At 34.8% G+C, this 22,025-nt stretch overlaps 2 protein-coding genes across 3 annotated transcripts in view; one reads left to right on the top strand and one right to left on the bottom strand.

Moving 5' to 3' along the window:
• LOC125837883 (ADP,ATP carrier protein, mitochondrial) overlaps positions 1 to 22,025 on the top strand; it is a 216,499-nt gene that overhangs the window by 88,011 nt on the left and 106,463 nt on the right. The gene's annotated exons all lie outside the window — the stretch shown is intronic.
• LOC125837885 (zinc finger protein WIP2-like) lies at positions 17,795 to 21,367 on the bottom strand. Its single transcript, XM_049516959.1, has 2 exons — positions 20,489 to 21,367; positions 17,795 to 18,337 (listed from the first exon to the last, which is right to left on the bottom strand). The coding sequence occupies exons 1-2, from the start codon at positions 21,080 to 21,082 to the stop codon at positions 17,894 to 17,896; spliced, it is 1,038 nt and encodes a 345-aa protein (XP_049372916.1). The 5' UTR covers positions 21,083 to 21,367; the 3' UTR covers positions 17,795 to 17,893.

The following is a 22,025-nucleotide window of genomic DNA, read 5'->3' as shown; positions in this document are numbered from 1 at the left end:
CCTAAGAATCCTTACTATATGAGAAAACCTTTCACATTAATGTTCATATGTGTTCATGAGAATGTACTTTCAATCAACACAGCAACAATATCATAATCACTGGTACTTTACTCTCAAAGCATTCTTAAAGCATTTTCATAGATTTCATAAGAACATGCATAATCTCATACTTTGCTCTTTAAAGGTACAAAACCTACTTTCAATCACCACATCTAGAATTCAAGCATTAGATAGGGATTTCATCATAATTCATGTGATTCTATCACCTTAAGAATCAATTCATAAAATTCCTCTTTCATCGACAATGACCCACATCATAAGAACACAATTGAGAAATATGGAAATTACATGGGTTCATGGGGGAACTTCATAAAAACCATAAGAAATATTCAACTCATGCTTAATATAACTCAATTCAATCAATTAAATCAAGTTTGAAAGGAACCCATGACTTTTGAATCAAACCCTAATAATTGGGGATTTCTATCTTTTGAAATTGGAGATTTTGAAGGAACTCCATGGATGAAAGCTACCATACCTTAAAAACAACCCCAAAGAAATTGATGTGTAAAAGCTTGCTTCTTGAAACCTAGCTTGAATCTCCTTCTTCTTCTTCTTAAAGTTTCTAGAGAGATGAATATTTTAAGAGGAGGAACTTTGAGGATTTGTTTTGGGTTTTGGGAATAATGACTTGAATGGGTTAGTTTTAGAGTTAAAATCACTTATATAGGGGTCCTAGGCTTAGGCAAAATGACTTGGATTTATTTTTAATTAAAAATGAAATTACCCAAATAACCCTCACTTGCCAGTGCACTGCCCAAGGACCACCTGAGGTCCCACGAGCCATGGTCTTCACCACGAGCTGTGGTCCCCTCCGTGGACCATGGGTAATAGCTAGGTAAGTTTCCCTCTCACCCCAAAATCCTAAGGCAACTCCATGAGCCTTCCCACGATTCGTGAAGTGGCTCGAGAAGAGGGGCTATTTTTAGGCAGTCTTGGGGAGCCTACTGCCTATCCCACCATGAGCCATGGTCCTTGCCAAGATACGTAGTGGTGGTCGTGGTTGGTGGGGCAGTGTCTATGGGAGAGTGGAGTGCCCTATTTCTCTCCCTTGGCTCTTCCCTCTTCTTTGACTCTAACCCTCACACTTAGCCCTAGTTAAGTCTACTAGTTTCTGGGGTGTTAAACAAACCTTTCTAGAAATACTTACAAAATTAGGCGGTGAATTATGCACCTCTATTTGAAATGATAGACATGAGAACTCAATGTAATCGGACTATCTCCTGGATGTACAACCTTGCATAATCTTCTGCTGAATAAGTAGGCTTCACCGGCAAGAAATAGGATGATTTAGTCATCGGATCTACAATCACCCAAATCAAATCATGTTGCCTACGAGATCGCGGAAAACCAGTAATGAAATCCATATTGATCATCTCCCACTTCCATTTCGGAATATCTATATTCTAAGCCATGCCATCGGGCCTCTAGTGATCTACCTTGACTTATTGCCAATAGACTTCTCTCAAGTCAAGATACATCTTTGTGGAACAGGGATGGATTGAATACGTGGAGCTATGAGATTCTTCCATGATCCTCTCTTGGAGTTCATCCACCTTTGGTACATACAATCTGCATTGATACCTCGACACACCATCTCCCTCTTGTTCAAAAGCCATCACTTTCTGCTTATGAGCATTTGTCTTCAATTCAAGCAAAACAGGGTTTTGATCTTGTTTCTCCTTCACTTCAGACACTAGTGATTATTCAACCCCATTCATCAACACCACTCCACCTTCATTGGAATCTAACAAACGAACTCATGCAAGTATGTGCACATCTTTGGCTAATTCTTTCTTTCATTTATCATTATGGGCGGTACAACCTATGGATAGCTTGTTCAAAGTATCAACAACAAAATTAGCCTTACCTGGGTGGTAAAGAATACTCATGTCATAATCCTTGAGTAACTCTAACCACCTCATCTGTCTGAGGTTAAGCTCTTTCTGAGTAAAAACATACTGAAGACTCTTGTGATCAGTGAACACATCCACATAAACACCATAGAGATAATGACGCCATATTTTCAAGGAAAATACTACCGCTGCCAACTCGAGATAAAGAGTCGAGTAATTCTTCTCATGAATCTTAAGTTGTCTGGAGGCATAGGCTATAACCTTACCATTCTGCATCAGTACACAACCAAGTCCAACTCTGGACGCATCACAGTAAACAACGAAGCCTTGTGTACATTCTGGTAGGGTCAACATTGGGGCAATAATAAACCAAGTTTTCAATTCCTGAAAGCTCTTCTCACAAGCTTCGGACCATTGAAACATAGTCATTTTCTTAGTCAACTTAGTCAACAGGAATGAAATAAATGAGAACCCCTTAACAAAGCTTCTATAATTACCAGTCAATCCCAAGAAACTCCTTATATCAATTGGAGATGTGGGTCTATGCCAGATCTACACTGCTTCAATCTTCTAAGTGTCAACTCGAATCCCTTCACTAGACACAATGTGGCCTAAGAACGCCACAGACTCAAGCCAAAACTCACAGTTGGAAAATTTAGCATACAACGCCTTATCTTTTAGTATTTGAAGGACTACTCTAAGATGACTAGCATGATCCACCTCATTCCTCGAATAAATAAAGATGTCATCAATAAATATGATAACAAACATGTCAAGATAAGGCTTAAACACTCTATTTATAAGATCCATGAATGTTGCAGGAGCATTAGTCAAGTCAAATGACATAACCAGACACTCATAATGACCATAACGGGTCCTGAATGCTATCTTAGGGATGGCACTTTCTCTTACTCTCAATTGATGATAGCCAGATCTAAGGTCTATCTTAGAAAAACAAGTGGAAGCCTGAAGTTGATCAAAAAAATCATCAATTCTCGAAAATGGATACTTATTCTTGATAGTGACCTTGTTCAATTGACGGTAATCAATACATATTCTGAGAGAACCATCTTTCTTCCTCACAAATAAGACCGGAGTACCCCCAAGGTGAGATACTAGGTCGAATAAAGCCCTTATCAATGATATCTTTCAAATGCTCTTTTAACTCTTTCAACTCTGCTAGATCCATTCTATATGGTGGAATAGAGATAGGTCGAGTATCAGGAAGAATACAAAGTCTATTTCTCTCTCTGGAGGGACTCCGTGAAAATCATCTAGAAAGACCTCTGAAAACTCACTCACAATTGGAACAGAATGAATAGGTGGTGTCTCAACACTAGAGTCATTAACTCAGACTAAGTGATATATGCACCCCTTGAAAACTAATTTTCTGGCCTTAAGGTACGAAATAAAACGACCCTTAGGCACTGCTGAATTTCTCTTCCACTCTATAATTGCCTTATTAGGAAATTGGAACTTAACTATTCGAGTTCTACAATCAACTCAGGCATAACAAGCATGAAGTCAGTCCATACTTACAATAACATCAAAGTCCACCATATCTAACTTGACTAAGTCAGCTATGGTATCCTTGTGATTGACAGAGATGACACAAACACGATAAACTCTCTCAGCTAGAATAGACTCACTAACATGTGTGGAAATATTGAAGGGCTCAAGAAGTTGTTCGGGAAGAATGTCGAACCTCATAGCAACATATGAAGTCACAAAAGATAGATTCGCACCTGGATCAAGCAATGCATATACATTAAAAGTAAAGACTTTGGTCATACCAGTGACAACATCTGGTGAATTCTCCTGCTTTTAGAGACTGGTCATAGCGTATATATGATTTGATCCTCTGTTTGTCCCTGAAGTAGCTCTTCTAGGTGCACCTCTGTCAAGCGGAGCCGCTGAAGAAGATTGGGATCTATTGCCCCCATTACCATTTCCCTGTCGGTTCTTCGGGCACTCTCTCATGAAGTAAACATCTTGACTACACTTGAATCAACCAGTAGAGCCATCCATACACGCTTCTAGGTGGTTTCTACCACACTTAGCATAAGTAGGGGTCCAGTTGGCCCCTTGTGCCACACTACCCTAAGATTGAGTAGGCCTCCTAGCTTTGAAGTTCTGTGAATTCAAATTCTGGAACTCACCTCTATTCTTTGGTGCAAGTGCACTAGCAGATGATGGAGCATGCCTAGTTGGCCTTTGCAGAAAAGATGACCGGTTCACATTTCCGGCCTTTTGCTGCCCGAAATCATTACATGTTATCTTAGACTTCTTGTTTCAAAACTCTTTCTCATCTCTGAGTTTATCTTCCTCAACCTGTTGTACATGGATCATGAGCTTGGCTATGTACATGTCTCTTATCAGGATAGTTGTCTTGCCCTCCTAACTTGACAAGCGAGACAACCCAGACATGAACAAGCTCATCCTGCTCCTCATATCAACCACCATCTTCGGAGCTCTTACTCATCTCTGAGTTTATCTTCCTCAACCTGTTGTACATGGATCATGAGCTTGGCTATGTACATGTCTCTTATCAGGATAGTTGTCTTGCCCTCCTAACTTGACAAGCGAGACAACCCAAACATGAACAAGCTCATCCTGCTCCTCATATCAACCACCATCTTCGGAGCTCTTACTCATCTCTGAGTTTATCTTCCTCAACCTGTTGTACATGGATCATGAGCTTGGCTATGTACATGTCTCCTATCAGCATAGTTGTCTTGCCCTCCTAACTGGGCAAGCGAGACAACCCAGACATGAGCAAGCTCAGCCTACTCCTCATATCAACCACCATCTTCGGAGCATAACGGGACTGAGTTAACTTGAGGCTATACTCATGCACACTCATGGATTCCTGCTTCAAGTTAAGAAATTATCTTACCTTAGCCTCCCTCAAAGCCCCATGAATTCACTTTCAAACACAGCCCAACTCAAAATTGGTGCCCATTAAGCTCTACTTGACTTTCATTGGTTGAACCAAATTCTAGCAACACCTTTCAGTTGGTATGCAGCTAACTCCACACGCTGAACATCTATAACATGCATCACCTCACAAACTTTTTCCAACTATTCCACAAAGTTTTCTGGATCCTCAATGAAACATGATCCTGTGAAGTCTGGAGGATTCATCCTTAAGAACTCACGAACTCTGAATGTATCAATCACGTCCTATCGAACCTCTCTCTCTTAACAAGCTTGGTTGGCCACAACTTGACTCAACATTCGGATAGCATTCCGGAACTAAGCATTAAAGACCTCTCCTAGAGGGGGTTGCACTTCTGGTGCAATGGAAACCCCTTGATCCTGGGGATCAACATTCTTCTTAGCAGGATGACCTTGAACAACTTTTCCTAGAGGCATGATCTGAAAAGATGCGCACAAGCACGAATTAGAAAGAAACTTTTATAGAGTTGAACTCTATCGCACGAAAAAAGAGTAAGAAGAGGGGAATTGTTTCCTAAATGTTGTAGCCTCCTAATTATAGATGTGGCACACTTCACACCGATAAATAGGACTCTACAGACACGGCTTCATAGATACCCTAAGACTCTTGAACTCTGTACTCTGATGCCAAGTTTGTCACGCCCTAATCCTGCACACTAGACGTGGCCGACACTCAAGAACCATTGTTGGTCCCCAAGCGAACCCTTGGTCTGGCTCAATTCTTTGCGAAAGACTTTACTCATTTGTATTTAAAATAAATAAACTCAGAAATGTATAGAAACATTCAACTGGCCAAAGAAGACAACTCAATTCTTAAAATTAACAATGGGAATGGAAAAGACTTCTCAAAACACTACTGTCTATGAAGCCTCTAATAACTATGATGTATGTTGGGACAAGACCCACTACATCCTAACAAAACAAAATTGAACACCTTAATGTGAAACCCTCCGAAAAGCAAAGAGGCTCACCAAAGCTAGCTTGAATAAGACTAGATCAAGGTAGCGCTGGTTGATGATCCTAAATACATGTATCTGTATCATGAAATGATGCAATCCAAATGGAATTAGTACATTGAATGTATGAGCATGTAAGAGGAATAATGAACATAACATGTAAGCATAAACTGATAAAAGGAAACCATACTCACCTCAACTCAACTAAACTCAATAAGAAAGCAATGATAAAGATGTAATATATATATATATATATAAAAATCAAGCTTTTAAAATAGTAAATGGTAACTCAAACGTATACAAAAATACATAATAACTCTTTACTCTTATTTGAAAGATTCTGTAACCGACAACCATTACTATAAGCTACATGATGATACAATGTCTCGCCCACGCTACCAGAACTATTATATACCTTGCCAGAGTATAATACATCCTCAACTAAGTTGATCCACTAAGTAAAAAGAAATAAGGAATCATCGAAAAACTATGACCATTTACCCATGTTGACGTACCTGGTTTATGAGGATTTTGAGTTGTCTGAACTCATTCCCATATTGGTGCTTAATACTACTCTCAATAATATATATACCTCATGTTCATGTGTTTAAAAACATAACTCGTCCTCAATTTGAGATAATTACTCAAAAGATTCTCTTAAAAGAGATAATGCTCAAAAATTCCTTATGAACTAGTTTGGAAATCAAGGTTTCCTCTAGTATTAAAATGTAAAAGTGTTACATACTTGGGAATACTTAGTCCCGTCATACTCATTTTGAAACATGAACTCCACTATCCTCAGTCTCATACTCATTTACTCAAGTCTTAATACAAATTTTAAAAGATTGTTAAAGACTTCTCAAAATGACTCCCTCAAACTTTACTCTTAACTCTATCTTAAATTGGAAATGTGGATTCAAGAGTTATTTTTAGGATATATAATATTTCTCAATGATTTGATAAATTTTAGATAGTTGATAATAAGAAACGAGTGAAAACACAAATTTGATAACATAAGCGCGACGCGGAGAGGGATTTAATTTTTGGTTGCGAAAATAAATTATGAGACAGAGGACTCCGTATCCTCTCCACGTCGCAAAGAGGGGTTGTTCGACTGGGTTCAGAAAATCAGAAGCGTCTCCGCGATGCGGACCTGGGCGCATAATTTTGCCCGATCTTTTCTTTCTCTCCCAAACTCGATTCAATTCATACCCACTAAAAATCTATGATCAACATTCATAAATTTTCATAACCCAAAATGTTTTCAGCGAAACCCTTACAAAATCTATCAAGTGACTCAACTCATTTGCAAAACCCTCACCTCCAGAACTCAAAACCAAACTCCATTATCAATTAAACTCAAGAAATACTCAAGAACTCCAAAATCAACTTCAAGAACGAATTCTTGGATACAAGTTTACATGATTGTCGTGAGGGAGAACAAACTCAACACTATGAAAGCTCAAATACCTCTAAAGAACTAAGTTCTTTGGCGAAATTCCCGAAACTCGAATGAACACATGAACTTTTTTCTTTCTCTCCTCTTGAAGTCTTCTCAAAAATTCTAAGCGTGACTTGAAATTGCTAAAAATGAATCCAATCATTTTAGACACCTAAAAGATTAACAAAAAAGATCTAGACTAGCGGGGGTAAAGAAAATACCAAAATACCCCTCCTTAAATCGAATGGATTGCCTTAACTAGACAGACTGCACTCAAACGGACATATCTCCTTCATCCAAACTCAAAATTTAGCAAACTTGGAGGCGTTGGAAAGAGGACTCAACAAACTTCGATTTGATACCTCATGGGACACCTAATTCATCATGTGCTGAAATTTATGGTCGTTTGAAGTTGACTCAAAACTCACAATTTGAAGATTCACTTGTATCAATCTCAATATAGTTCTTTCTAGTTTAGTTCTTTCTAAGAATGAGGTGTTACACAACTAATAAGTTTTTCTCATGTATGTAGAACCATCATCATTTCAAAAATCGCCCAAAGGATTTGAGAGGAGCCCATTAGTATGCTTTAGCCCATCAATTAAAAATCTTACGTTCAATTCTTATTTTATATGAATCATGTTGTTGAGACAAAATATGATATGAATTTAAATTATTTTATAACTCTTCATTACATAGAACATTTATGAAAGGAGAAAGTAGATGTTCAAATTCTTGGATAATATTGGCACCCAAAAGATGGTATAATTAGGATGTTATAATTTATTAGTGGAAGGATCCAAAATTTGATGTGTGAATCTAGAAGTGTAGTATTCAAAATAATGGGGTTAATGATTTACCAAGGTGTAGTATATATTTATAAATAGAAATTATGTATCCATTAAGTTGGAATTTAGATAATAAGTCTTCATGTGTTAACTAAGGGATAGTATGTTGATGTAGATCTCATGGTACAAGGTAAAAAAGAAGTCATCGATTAATGGGACTTATATTATTATTGAACTAAGAAAGAATTTTATGATTCAGGTCATTAATAAAAGTACAAGGTGGTAAAAGATTGATAGCTCTAGGCTTTACTTTGTGATTCTGAAAAAGAATCGCTTGATAATTTTAGAGCTATGAATGTAGTTTAGACATTTGGATGGAAAAGTAGTAGTGATGTGGGAAATAAGGATATGCTAATGTATTGAAATTAGATAGATTGTAAGATTAAGATCGTTGATTATTAGGATGAGGTTTTAGTGAACTAGTGTTTCTCAATTCTTATCTAGTAGTTTCTAAGAAAAAATAATATGTAAAGTTGTGTTATTATGCATGTTTTGTGTTAGGCACTAAGTTCGAAATGTGAAGGATCACCCAGGGTGAAAATAAATAATAGCTTGAGATTAGTGATACTAGTTTTATGAAATTGATCTAGTAGGCTCAAAGTTCCATTTATAAGAATTTAAGTTTATGAATTTTCAATAAGGGTGATGGTGTAAGTATTATACATATGTGATTTTTAGGTGAGATGATGAATGGTAACTAAGTCATTAGATGTAAGAGATCCTTAAGCATTAAGAAGATGGAAGTGAACTCAAGGTAATATGTGGTTATAGGATAGTCTAGGATTATCAAAGTGTTATGTCTTCCTAGTTAGTATGTTGAAGTATCTAGGTGTGAAGAGGCTAAGTATGGTATGTTTATGTGGTGTTCTTAAGAGTTGAATAGAAGATTTAGAGATAGATGGTGTTGTGTTTCTTAGTAAAGCCTTATTCTTCATCGGTTCATAGTGCTATGAACTTAGAGGTGGGATGTCAGTAGAATAACAAGAAATATTATGTTTGGTAGTAAGAGTTTAAGTTATATGATGATAATTATAAAGTTAGAAGAAGTTAATAGTCATATCTCCAAATATAGTTTTATTGTGTAAGTTAAGCGTTCTTGTGAATAGTATCATTGAGTTTAGAGGATATGGAATAGGCCCACAGAATTTGGGTGTCGGTCTCGATCTAAGAGGGAGATGATAGGGAGGAGAACCAAGTCAAGTTTTGTGGATCAGATTGTGATGCATTTCAGAAGGATTTATATTGACATAGCGATTCATTTATACTCTAGAGTATTCTTAGGTCTCAGTCATTATGTAACTCTCTACTCATCTTTTACGTGTTAGCATCGTGCTCTTGACCCATACTCATGCACCTCTTACGGAATCATACACATGCTCAAATTATACAATAGAATGCAATAACTTCATAACAACAACCCCCATATTATTCCATTAATCTATGACTTCTAGATCTATAATATACAACTCATGATGTATGCACCCATGATTTTTTATTAGGCAAAAGGCATAAATTGTCCCCTAAACATATACCCAAAAGTCATTTACACACTTTAACTAATGGGGTGACCTATTACACACCTTAAGTACATAAAAGTATATTTACTTCCCCCTTCCGTCACACAACTCAGGACATTATGCCTAGAGTGAAAGCCACTCACCTCCTAATTAAGCCACGTAATAAAAGACCCCAATCCGATTCATTTGACCCAAACCCGTTTCTTTTCACCCAAACCCGATTCTTTTCACCCAAATCAATTTTATTTTACCCTAGTCCATTTATTTCACCCACCCGTTTCCTTTCTCTAAGAACACCAAAACCTAATCGAAAAAATTCATCTGTAAATCCTAATTTTAGCTAAAGATTTGTTTGATTTTGTGGTGTTTTTGAAGCATCCTTGTAGTTATATTTGAAGAACATTGTCGATCGAGGCGTTCATCGTTTGGTGGAAGCAAATCGGTGGTTACTAGGGTTTTGTGGGTACAATCGAGGCATTCATCGTTCATAATTTATTGTCGTCTCCATATATGAAAGGTCAGTCAAACATTTCTAGGGTTACTTCATAGTTCATATTTTTTAGCTTAGGGTTATTTCATCTTTGTTTTTTTTTCAAGTTTACTGTATGTCGTCTTTCATTCACATGATTCCCCTTTGTTGTTGTATGAATTTTGTTGTTGTATATGTTTTGTCGTTGTTGTTGAGGGTTAACTGATAACATTATTTTCAGGTTAAAATGTCTTTTGAATTGATTACTTTGAGATTTTACCACGGTGGTGTTATTAAGATTGGAAAAAAGGAATACAAGGGGAAACCATATCATGGTGGAGGAGTTTATGAGTTTTTAGATGTTGATATAGATAGGTTATCTTATTTTGAATTGAGGGATTGTCTGAAAGTGTTGGGGTATGAACCTGGACAATATGTGTTGTATGTGAAACTTCCTAGAAGTACTGCTATGTTAGAAATCAAATCTGACTATGATACTACTTTAACTGCTGAGTGTTTGAGTCATGGAGATATTTTGGACTGTTTTGTGTGTCACTTTGTTGCTTATCCAATTTTGGTCCCACCTTTATTGGAAAATGGGGAAAGTGGAGTAGGTGAGGGAGCATCTCAAAACAGTGGGCCTAATGCATCTTTTGATGCTGAATTAGAACCAACATATGAGGCCCAAGAAAATGCCACACATGAGGCCCAAGAAAATGCCTCAAACCCTGCCCCTATTTCACTGCTCCAAATACTCCTCCTCCTACTCATCAAACTCCAACCCCTATCCATCCTTCTACTGATCCAACTCTTGACCATGTTCATCCTTCCTCTGATCCAATTCCTGACCGTGTCCATCCTTCTAATGAAGAAGATTCAGATAGAGAATCATTGAATGGGGGGGGGATTTAATGGGAATGATGTAGATGATGAACTAAGAAGTTGTAGGGAGGAAAGGAGTAAAAGAAAGACAAGGAAAATGGGAGAAAGAGCTCCATTGACTAATCATGTCAAGTTAGGAACAGAAAAAGAAAAAAAAAGGCCAGATGCTGGCTATGATGAATCTACAGGTGGTAATAGAAACAACTTAGAAGGCAAGTTAGTTGGTGATGAGCCTTATTATCCCTCAGATAAAGCTGCCAGTTTTGAAACAGATCCAGATGCTTTCAGTGATGATGAAGAAGAGGTTCAACAAAGAGAGAGAGTTAAACAAAGAAGGAGAAAGAAGGTGAATAGAGTTGTATTTGATGCATCTTCTCAGAAAGTAGTGTGGATTAGGTCTTGTAGTTGAAAGTGTTAATGAGTTTAGATCTGTTGTTACCAAATATGTTGTTGCTGAACATGTTGCAATTGAAATGTATATTAATGAACCAACAAGGGTAAGGGTTAGGTGTACAGTTGGTTGTCCTTAAGTTTTATTTACTAGCTTTGATTCTAAGATAGATAATTTTGTTGTAAAGACATACAATCCAGTTCACAAATGTGATCCTACTAATAGGAACAAGCTTTGTAATAGCAAGTTCTTATCTAGTCACTACAGTGAAAGGATAAAGGAACAACCTGACATTAGAATCTTTGAGTTTCAAGGGCTTATTAAAAAAGAATTGGATTTATATGTTGGAAGAACAGTGTGTAGGAGAGCAAGAAACAAAGTATTACATGAGTTAATGGGTGACTATGTTCTTAAGTTCGGGAGGATTTTGGACTACAAAGATGAGTTGCTAAGAACTAATCCAGGTAGTACATGTGTAGTCAAGGTTCATGAAGAAACATTTGAAAAAGGTAGAAAAATGTTTCAAGGCTTCTACATATGTTTTGATGCAATGAAGAAGTCCTTCTTGGCTGGTTGTAAGAGGTGCATTGGTTTGGATGGTTGTTTTCTAAAGGGAGTATCTAAAGGTCAATTATTGGTTGCTGTTTGTAAAGATGGGAACAATCAAATGCTACCACTGGCTTGGGCAGTAGTTGAAGTTGAAAAAAAGTTTACTTGGGCTTGGTTTGTCAAACTTCTAAAGGAAGACCTTCAGTTGGGAGACGGTACAGACCTCACAATCATATCAGATATGCAAAAGGTTAGAATATTTATTGCTTTTTTTTATTTATTTCATGTCTTGAATGCCATTTATTTATAAATGTCTTAGTTTCTTAGTTTTATGTCTTGAATTTTCTTATAGGGTCTTGAAATTGCCATAACTGATCATTTGCCAAATGTTGAGCATAGAATGTGTGCTAGACACATCCTTGCTAACTGGTCAAAGAGATGGAGAGGTCTTGAGAGAAAGAAATGTTTTTGGAGGTGTGGAAGGTCTACTTTTGAGGCTGAGTTAAAAGATAACATTAGTTATATGAAAAGGTTGGGCAATAATATAGTTGATCACTCGTTGTATTATAATCCTGAAAGATAGAGCAAGCTTTACTGCAATTTTACCTCAAAATGTGATGTTGTAGACAATAACATGGCTGAATGTTTCAATTCATGGATATTAGCAGCAAGGCATAAGACTATAATTATAATGCTTGAAGAAATTAGGGTGAAAATGATGAAAAAAATAGGGCAAATGAGAGAGTTTTGCAATACTTGGATATGCGACATTTCTCCAATGGCAATGAAGGGTTCTACAAGATAACACAGCTAAGTCTATGAAATGCGGCATTGAATGGAATTCAGATACAGGGTATGAGGTACTTCATGGACCATATAGACATGTAGTTGATATTCAAAGGTAAATATGTAGTTGTAGAGCATGGATGTTGAAAGGCATACCATGTCCTCATGCAATAGCTGCTCTTCACCATAGGAAATTGGACCCAATCAACTACATTTCTCATTGGTATAACAAAGAAACATACATGAAGACATACAACTACTTCATTCAGTCAGTTATGAATCTGAAAATGTGGCCAGAATCACAAAACATCTCTGTGATACCACATCCTGTTAGGAAAATGTCAGGAAGGCCTAGCAAAAAAAGGAAGAAAGAGCAAGGTGAAACCAGTAAAACTGGAAAATTATCCAAAAGAGGGATTGAGATGTCATGCAGCACTTGTCATAACAAGGTCACAATAAAAGAAAGTGTCCTCTTGGTGCACCTGCTTCTGGCACAAGCTTTACTGCTGGACCAAGTTCAAGACCTGCTGCTGGACCAAGTTCAAGACCTCCTTCTGGCCCTGCTGCACCAAGTTCAAGACCTCTTTCTGGCCTTGCTACTGCACCAACATCAACACAAATTGTTGTCCCTGCTGTTGCACCAACATCAACACAAATTGCTGGCCCAAGAGCAACACCTAATGCTCCAACTGAAAGAGGAAGGGGTAGACCAAAGGGTTCAACAGAAAAGGTGATATAGTTTCCTTTATTTACTTCATGTATAAGTTTTAAATAAGTTGTTTTACTGAATATTTTGTTATTTTTTAGGGTAGTGTTGCTAGCAGAACAAGAATGGTTGGAATGGGTGCACTACACACACAAAGTGGTGCTACTATTATTAATGTAAGTTCACTATTTCTATACTTAAATATCATTTATTATTTTTTCTTTAATCACAAATTAAGATTATTTATATTCATTTGAACAGCCTGGAATGCCTAGTGAAAGATTTAGAACTGTGAAGTTTTCAGCAGTTGTCACTGGAGATCTTGGACATAAACCACCATGTGGTGTGAAATGGAAGGGAAAACAAGCTATGACCTCAAGCCAACTTGAAGAGATGAGGGGAAGAAAACAAATAGAGACTAGGTCTAAGGCTGCACATTTGAGCCTAGAGAGCTCTAATGCAATCTAACTTGTTTTGGTAGATTTTTATTGATAATGCAATGTAGACATTTGTTTTGTTGGGTGATAGACAATGCAATGCACTTTATCCCTATTTAGTACCCTTATATTTAAGACAATGAATTGCAGTTGTGACTGCATTTTGATTTGTGGTGTTTGATTATGTAACTGCTTTGACATATATTAACTTCTATTTTGATTAATGATTATGCAGTTATGAATGTCTGTTTATGTAACACTATTGCTTCTCTTTTAGTGATGGTTTCTGTGTTTATGGAGGGCAATCAGTGACTACTTAAGCAGTGGCTACACAAACGTATAGTTTAGACAGTTGAGCAGATAGTTGTACACACTAAATATATAGTTTATGACCAAATACAAAATCAAATACTTGCAACAATAAATGAGACAAATTAAGCTAAGGGAAGCTTTGTAAATTCTTTTCATTACACAAAAGCCTTACAAGTTCAACACCATATTGCAAATTTTTGGTACAATAAGAGATCATGACAATTTCCTTGAATGTACTTCTCCTTTCAGAAACAATACTCTTTGAAATACTAAACTTACACCTAAAATACAAACACACAACATAGCAATCCAAAGTTGTTTCTCCCTTTTCTTGGACTTGGCCAATTTGTTTTTCCATTTTTTTTCAACTGCTTTCATCTTCTTCAAATCATCATCAAAATTGTCCATTTTTTACTCCTTCTTGTTCATATCTATTTTACTTTCCATGGATTTGGTCGACTTAGTAGGCTTGTTGATTTCCTTATCCGAAGTTTCAACTTTTCGAGAAGATTCAACACTATGCTCAAGCTCCGCAATTCTTCCCAACAACTTGGGAATCACAAATTTGGATCTTGGATCAATATAATCATCTTTCCAAAGCCAAAAATCGCATGATCTAGCATTCTTAAAAAACAAAACGAATCATTCTATGACTCTTGAAACAACAAAACGAATTATTCAACTCTTAAAAAAGATTAACTTACCCCATAGTAAGGACAACCCCAATATCTTCTACTAGGATTTTTCGGGGTCCAAGAGGTCAGCAAAGGCAAAACAAATCCGTGTTTGCATCGCACCTCTTCCAATTCATGATCTTCCTCTTGTAAACAGAGCCTAGTCAAGCTTATTCGAGCCATTGTAGCACCTTAATAAGAATTACCGCGAATCAAACAACTAAAAATTCAAACTACGAAATAGATAGAAACAAATCAAAATGAAAAAGAGAGAAATGAATCAAAATGGAAAAGAGATGAATGAATAATAATGAAAAAGAATTACCTTTGATTCAAAAGAAGGAATTTTGAACTATGTTTGAATTTAGGGTTCTTGATTCAGATTTTTGGGTGAAAATTTAGGGTTTTTGTTCATTAGGGTCGGATGGGTGGGTTATATGAAGGGAATGGGAATATAACCGTTGGGTTAGATTTTTTTAATTAAAAAAATAAATAAAAATGACTTTATTAGCGTGTTGACGCGCTCAACTATGTGGAGCAAAACGCGCCCTGGGTTGGGTGACGGAAGGGGGAAATAAATATACTTTTATGTACTTAAGGTGTGTAATAGGTCACCCCATTAGTTAAAGTGTGTAAATGACTTTTGGGTATACGTTTAGGGGGCAATTTATGCCTTTTGCCTTCTTATTATGTTCATCATATGTACTCATGATACATTCTTGGTGACTATTGAAATCATAATATGTTATGTATGTTTTCTTATCAGATTTGTTCCTTTGATTTCGTTGTTCTAAACTTTACTTACATTCACCCGTAGTGGTAATAGTTGGTTATGACATCCTCTATATCCAAAATGTATATTTATGCTTGCTTTATGCTTCAAGTACATGACATACTAGCTTGTGTCTATTACATTTATCTCTTCCAGTTTCCTATTTATGAGTGTCAAAGTCATAATAAGTATAAGCTATGATTTAAAATTATCTCTTTTATTCTAGGTCCTCATACTTAGTCCTTTAGTGACCCTTCTTATGTTGCGATAGTGATGTTTTTGTTGTCTCTTATTGGTAAGATAGGGGTATGCTTATTCTACCTAAGGTTATAAAATTAGAGGGAGATCAAAGATCATCGTATTAACAAATTAGATAAAAAGTTTTGGTATGTCTCTTGATAGTAGTCCTTGAAAATTTTAGCCAGTCAAGACGTTAGGAAAGTTAACGGCTATTACATGAAGTGATTATAGTGATAGGCTTGAATAGTGTTCATAACATGTAGACGGATGCATTTTGCACTAGAAGTTTCTTATTTTGAACTTGAGGTTAGTTAAATGGAATGGTAAGAAGAAATAGTATTCTTAAGATGGAATTCCCTACAGAAATATAAGATTAGAATATTAATCTGGCGTGTAGGACCTTGTAAGTTCAGGTTAGGCTTGAACATTGTGAGATCATATAGTTAGACTCAGACTTGAGTAGAAGTAGACACGTGTATCCTTGTGAGTGTTATAAGTTGTAGTTGATGAAGGATAGTATTCAAGAGAAGAAGTATGATTGAGAAGTGTTTCTAAGCTTCAAAGTCAGCAGTTGTATGGTTTCAGATAGGGTGTGACCCATATTCAATCTATATCGTTCATACTTTATGAATCTATGTTGGTGTCTCACGTGAATTATGCATATGATTCCTTCCCTCAAAATGTTAAAGGAGTTCCCTTTCCAAATCTTCATATATAGGCCAACAGAGGCCAAGTTCATGTCCTTGTTTATATTTTTCATGCATATGTTAGTTCTTACGCTCTCAGCTCATGCTTCTATATTCCTTATTGTTGATTGCTAAACCCATATTGTTGGTAAAATTCAGTTTATACTATTATATACATCACAAGTAGCCCAAAAAATCTTATCTTACTCTATTCACATGTCTATTCTAGATTTTATCTTCATTCAAGGGCAAATGATCCCAAGGGGGAGATATTGTAACACCCAGCAACTTCAAAACAAAAATTTGAACCATCCTCCGTGAACCCAAGGATTTCTAAGTTGTACATATATGTTAAGGTCCTTTACTAAGTGTAGTAAGTGTATTTGATGTGTTTTAGAGTTGTAAGGTACCTCAAACAACAAGTTCAAAGCATTTCTATCGGCTAAGTTTTTGCATTAATTCATGCAAGGTTCACTTCAAACGATCATATCTCTCAACATATAATGAATTAGGTGGTTCGTTACCTATTATATTAAAGTTCTATGAGTCTTCTTTCCACCTCCATCAAGTTTATATTATTTTGAGGTTGGAGTAAAAAATTATGACCATTTTATCAGAGACTACCATAACATAGTTTTCAGAGTCAATAACTACTAACCTCATTTACGGGTCGTACTTTAAGTACGACCCATACTGTCAACTCGTGAAACCAACTTCTGAGATTCAATTTTTTGATCTGATTTTCATTGACCCAATTACGGGTCGTAAAACTTTTTGAAACCTGCTTCGTCTTTTTACTTCTTCAATTTTTATGGAAAATGAGGTGTTGGTCTCACAAAGCTCCTCTAGCTCTCTACCACTACAAAAGTATTGTTATTATGATCAAATGGAAAGGTAATTAGCATTACTCCTAACTAAATTAATCGTACATGGTCAAAAGGAGGAAAATCAACATATATATTTTTTTTAAATGGAACCAAAAAAAAGTACTAAAACATACATTTTTAAACATATAGAGAGAGTTGACTTCTTCTCATGAGAACAATAAAGTTGCAACTGAAGAAAATGATCAAGGGCAACAAGCTAGGTTTTTACTAATGCAACATAACTAAGGAGAGAATGAAAATTATGTAGTTCTCAAAATGAACTTTCCCCCATACCCCGAATTTTTTTATTATGTGTCTCACACGATTTGACACTAGTTTTCCGAAGCTTATTTTTATCTCACAAAAGAGTGGTTACACTTTTTTTTTATGCGAGATAAAAATAAGTGTCATACAATTAATATCAGTTGTGTGAGTCGACAAAATAAAAAAATCCCCCATAGGTGCGCGATATATATCATGTATATTGTCAATTAGAAGGATCATGATCATTGTCTTGTTCAATTTCTGAAGCAGGTTCATCCTCTTCTTCTAAGCAATCAATACCATAAGCTTCATGTCCATTTCCAAATGCTTTAATATGATCTTTAAGTGACCTTTTATGCTTAAAATCTGATCCACAAGTGCAATACCAAAGCTTACCACAATTTTTCTCATGAGTTCTCCAATCACCTCTCACAGCAAATGCTTTGCCACATTTCCTACACATGAATGGTTTAATTCCATGTTTTCTTTTGTAATGAGTCTGAAGGGTTCTGAAATCTTTCAATGGCTTAGCTCTTGGATGATCAATGTTGTTCCTACAGCCAGGTGAACAACAGAAGCAAGGTAACCTAAGCATTGCTGTTGGTTGTGTTCCCCTTAGAGATTCTGGTCCTTTTCTGTATTGAGATCCATGCCCCCACATGTGCATCTGTTTAACAATATACAACAAATAGGTTACAAAAAGATGCATGTATAATGAATTACTACATTTAATCTGTTGCAGCATATCAATTTATTTGATATAGTTTAACTCGACACAAAGTTTAAGAGGGTGTTTGGTTTGGCTTAAAAATTGGTCAAACATACTTTTAAATCAGTTTTTGACTTCTGAGAAATGTCTGACAAATATAAAAGTAACTTAAAATAAGTCAAAAATTAATTAAAATAAGTTAGAAAATATTTAGCAAGGTAAAAAATAACTTAAAATAAATTTAAAATGACTTAAAATAAGTCAAAAACCAAATAAACGAACTCTAAGACTACTACTATAAAGAAAAGTAAGTCATATAAATTAAAACAGATGAAGTGCAAATTAATGTTATTAGATACTTCCTTCATCCACTTTCAATTGTCATGATATACTTTTTTAGAGTCAAATTATAAGAACTTTGACCAAAAATTTTTGATGTATTTTTTCATCATATTGATATACAAAAAAAATTACAATTTATAGCACTTTTCGTATAGTTTTTAAATATCTATTTTTTTTTAAAAACATCGAATTAATATAATTTAAGTCTGAGTAGCATTACATGAAAATCAAGAAATTCTCCCAGTACTAGCTACTACAATCGGATTAATTCACAAGATGTTAGGTCATATAATTAAGGGACGAAGTTAATGAAGGGCTGCAGAATGACTTTAAATTTAATTGTTCTGTTAGTTATTAGGTCATGTCATTTGATACACATTGCTCATTATAATAACTTGTAGCCTTTATGAAATGCATTATTTAACTACCCAAGTAAATAATTAAGTTTTGAGTTTGATATGCAATCATGTCGAAATAATCACTATTTTCATTCAATATATGGTGGATTTATTTTTGAAGCTTGATGATAAGATTTTGTGATGATATACTGTGACTAAAGAGTCTTTCTTTAATTAAAGATTGCATGTAGAAATACTTTTGACAATATGTTTAACTTATATAAAGAAAAAGTTTTTAACTTTTGTTGGAAACCACACACAATTATTGGGATCTATTTGATAATTTGCATGTAGTCATTTTAAATTTGAGGGGGAAAAAGGTAAAAATAAAAAGTTGACATATTGTCAAGGGAAAAATACAAGAATTATAGTTCATAGTATATGCATATACTATGTGTGGGTTTACACTTTACATGCATGTTTCTTTGTACACTTTTGGATATTATTTCAAGTTGAAAAAAAAACAGTATCAAAACTTAAAGTTGAAAAAAAAGTATTTGACTATGAATATTACGAAAAGACAACGATTGTGGATTATTCTAAGGTTCCAAAATAAAAAGTTAAAAATAAAGGAAAATTATTATTCAAAGGAAATATTTGTCAAATTTTTCTTAAGTAACATTTACTTTTACTCTGTTAAGAGATTAGGCAAAATTAGGAATTATTGAGTACACACAAGTGCCTATGTGTAATACAAACTTCAAGGACAAAAGGCATTTTAGCTGTGTGTTGTTCAATCAAATAAAGAGAGTCACTGACCAAAGTTCTGATCAGTTGGACCAGGTTGATTTATCAGATCCCCATAAATCATTCAGAAAAATATAATAATAAAACAAAGGAGGGTAAAGGGTAAAAAAATTATAAAGATATTTTAGGTGGCTTTTGTTATGAAATAGAAAAGAAAAAGCAAGCCCTTACAAGGACCCATATAGTGCTGTCTTTCATCCTATCAAAAATCCAGCTAAGGATTTGTTCGGTACGAAAGATGAGGAATTATTAATTTCTTGACTAATTTTAAGATAAGCTTAATCTATGTTTGGTTTAGAAAAATCACAAAGTAACTAATTTTTGGATTGTGAAATAACTAACAATTTTGAGTAATTAATCTCAGAATAACTTGTTCCAGCAAACGATCCCAAAAAGTAAAAGGTTTAAAATCATGCTAGAAAAGAAGTGTAGCTATAGCAAATTAGGGAGATGGGTTTTTTCTCTCTTTTTCTACAAAACAAAAAGAAGAAAGGCAATGATGGAAACACAAAAGGCAAGTTTTAGCCTTTAGCCTGTATAGGCTTTTAGGATAAATCATTATAAAAAAATTGTAAGTTTGAATAATAAATAAAGTAACACAATTAGCTAGTAGATAGCATACCTGCATGTTATTGTATCTATTGAAAGTTTTGAAGCAAAGTGGACATGAAAATTGTGTAGGACCAATTAAAATTTGAGCTGGTGTTGGAATCCAATATTGACCCTTGTGAAGTGTTGAAGAATATCCAATATTAGCCAAAGTAACTTCTTCTTGTTCATGTTCTTCTTGTACTTCTTCTTTGTTGGTTGAAGAATTAATCCTTGAGATAACATCATGAGGACTTAGATTAGGAAGCCCTAATTGTAGTGCTACACTAACACTTTCATCATCTTGATTATCTTCATCACCAAAGCTCTCTTGATTTTTGTTTACCTTACTATAATTAGTATTATTATGATCAACTTCCATAGTAGATGAATAATTATCTTGATGTTGATGAATTGGACTCAAACTAAGTAGAGGAAGAGGTTCTTTCAAAGGAGGAGAAGGTGGTGGTTGTAAATATTGAAAATTTGTTGATGAGGATAAGATATAGTTATTATTATAATAAGAAGAGAAAGGATGAAGAGGAGTAGAAGAAGATGAGGAAGAATGGTAAATAGGGTTGAAATTATTGAACCATCCATGAAAGTAATTAGTGTAAGGATCACTCATGATTGAAGATGAGATAGAAGGACACAACACAAAGACAATAAAGTTTATTTATAAAGGCTACTATAGCTAAAGAAGAGTGAACAAGAACACCAAAATTGAAAAAAGTTGTGAAAAGGAGAAGACTAATTAAGAAACATAGGTAGATCATATGCAAGGGGCAAAGAGAGATGTTTTAGGGCAAGAGAGTGGTGGGGATTGAGGCAGTTAAATAAAGTAAACCCTAGTGGAGAGACATCACTTCAAGGAGATGACTAAACAAGAGAGAAAAATATACCCCCTAAAAATAAAGAAAGAACAAAAAAGATCTAATGGTAGAAGAGAGAGCAAGATAAATCTAGGGACTTGAAACAAGGATAGGAAAAAGAAAGAAAAAAAGAGTAGTTTATCTTTTGTACATACATGTATACTCCTTCCGTCTTAATTTATGTAACGTAATTTGATCTGATATAAAATTTAACAAAAGAAAAAAGAAACTTTTAAAATTTATGATCAAAATAAATCACAAACATTTATGTGATTATAAATTATTTTATTAAAATAAAATAATTGTTTTAAAATTAAAATATTAAATATATAAATGTGTCATTACAATTAATAACTAAATAAATCATACAAATTGCAACCGGAAAACAATTAATATAATAAAAAATTACAATAAAATCATTCGGAAAAATATAATTATAAGTATCTGTACATAAAAATGAGATTGATAACCTATTGTTTAAAAAAAAAAATAAGACAGACTATATACATACTATTTCTATCGTAATTTATGTGCATTTCTCACTTTCAAGATTCAAATTATATAAACATTGAATAATATTTTAATATACTACATATTTTTCATTATATTAATATGAGAGAAAATATAATTTATAACATTAATCATAGAAATGAAAAGTAACACGTAAATTAAAAAGGAAAGAATATAACATATACTAAA

The sequence above is a fragment of the Solanum verrucosum genome, unplaced genomic scaffold, assembly GCF_900185275.1.
Source record: "Solanum verrucosum unplaced genomic scaffold, falcon-dt-bn FXZP01000262.1, whole genome shotgun sequence".
NCBI lineage: Eukaryota > Viridiplantae > Streptophyta > Magnoliopsida > Solanales > Solanaceae > Solanum > Solanum verrucosum.
This window is presented reverse-complemented; position numbering and strand designations above follow the sequence as displayed.

Bases quoted from the DNA above. Each gene is read 5' to 3' on its own strand.
- LOC125837885 (XM_049516959.1), bottom strand. From the start codon at position 21,082: ATGAGTGATCCTTACACTAATTACTTTCATGGATGGTTCAATAATTTC. The intron at 18,338-20,488 runs GTATGCTATCTA...ATTGTTAAACAG, and splicing joins ATAGATACAATAACATGCAG to ATGCACATGTGGGGGCATGG.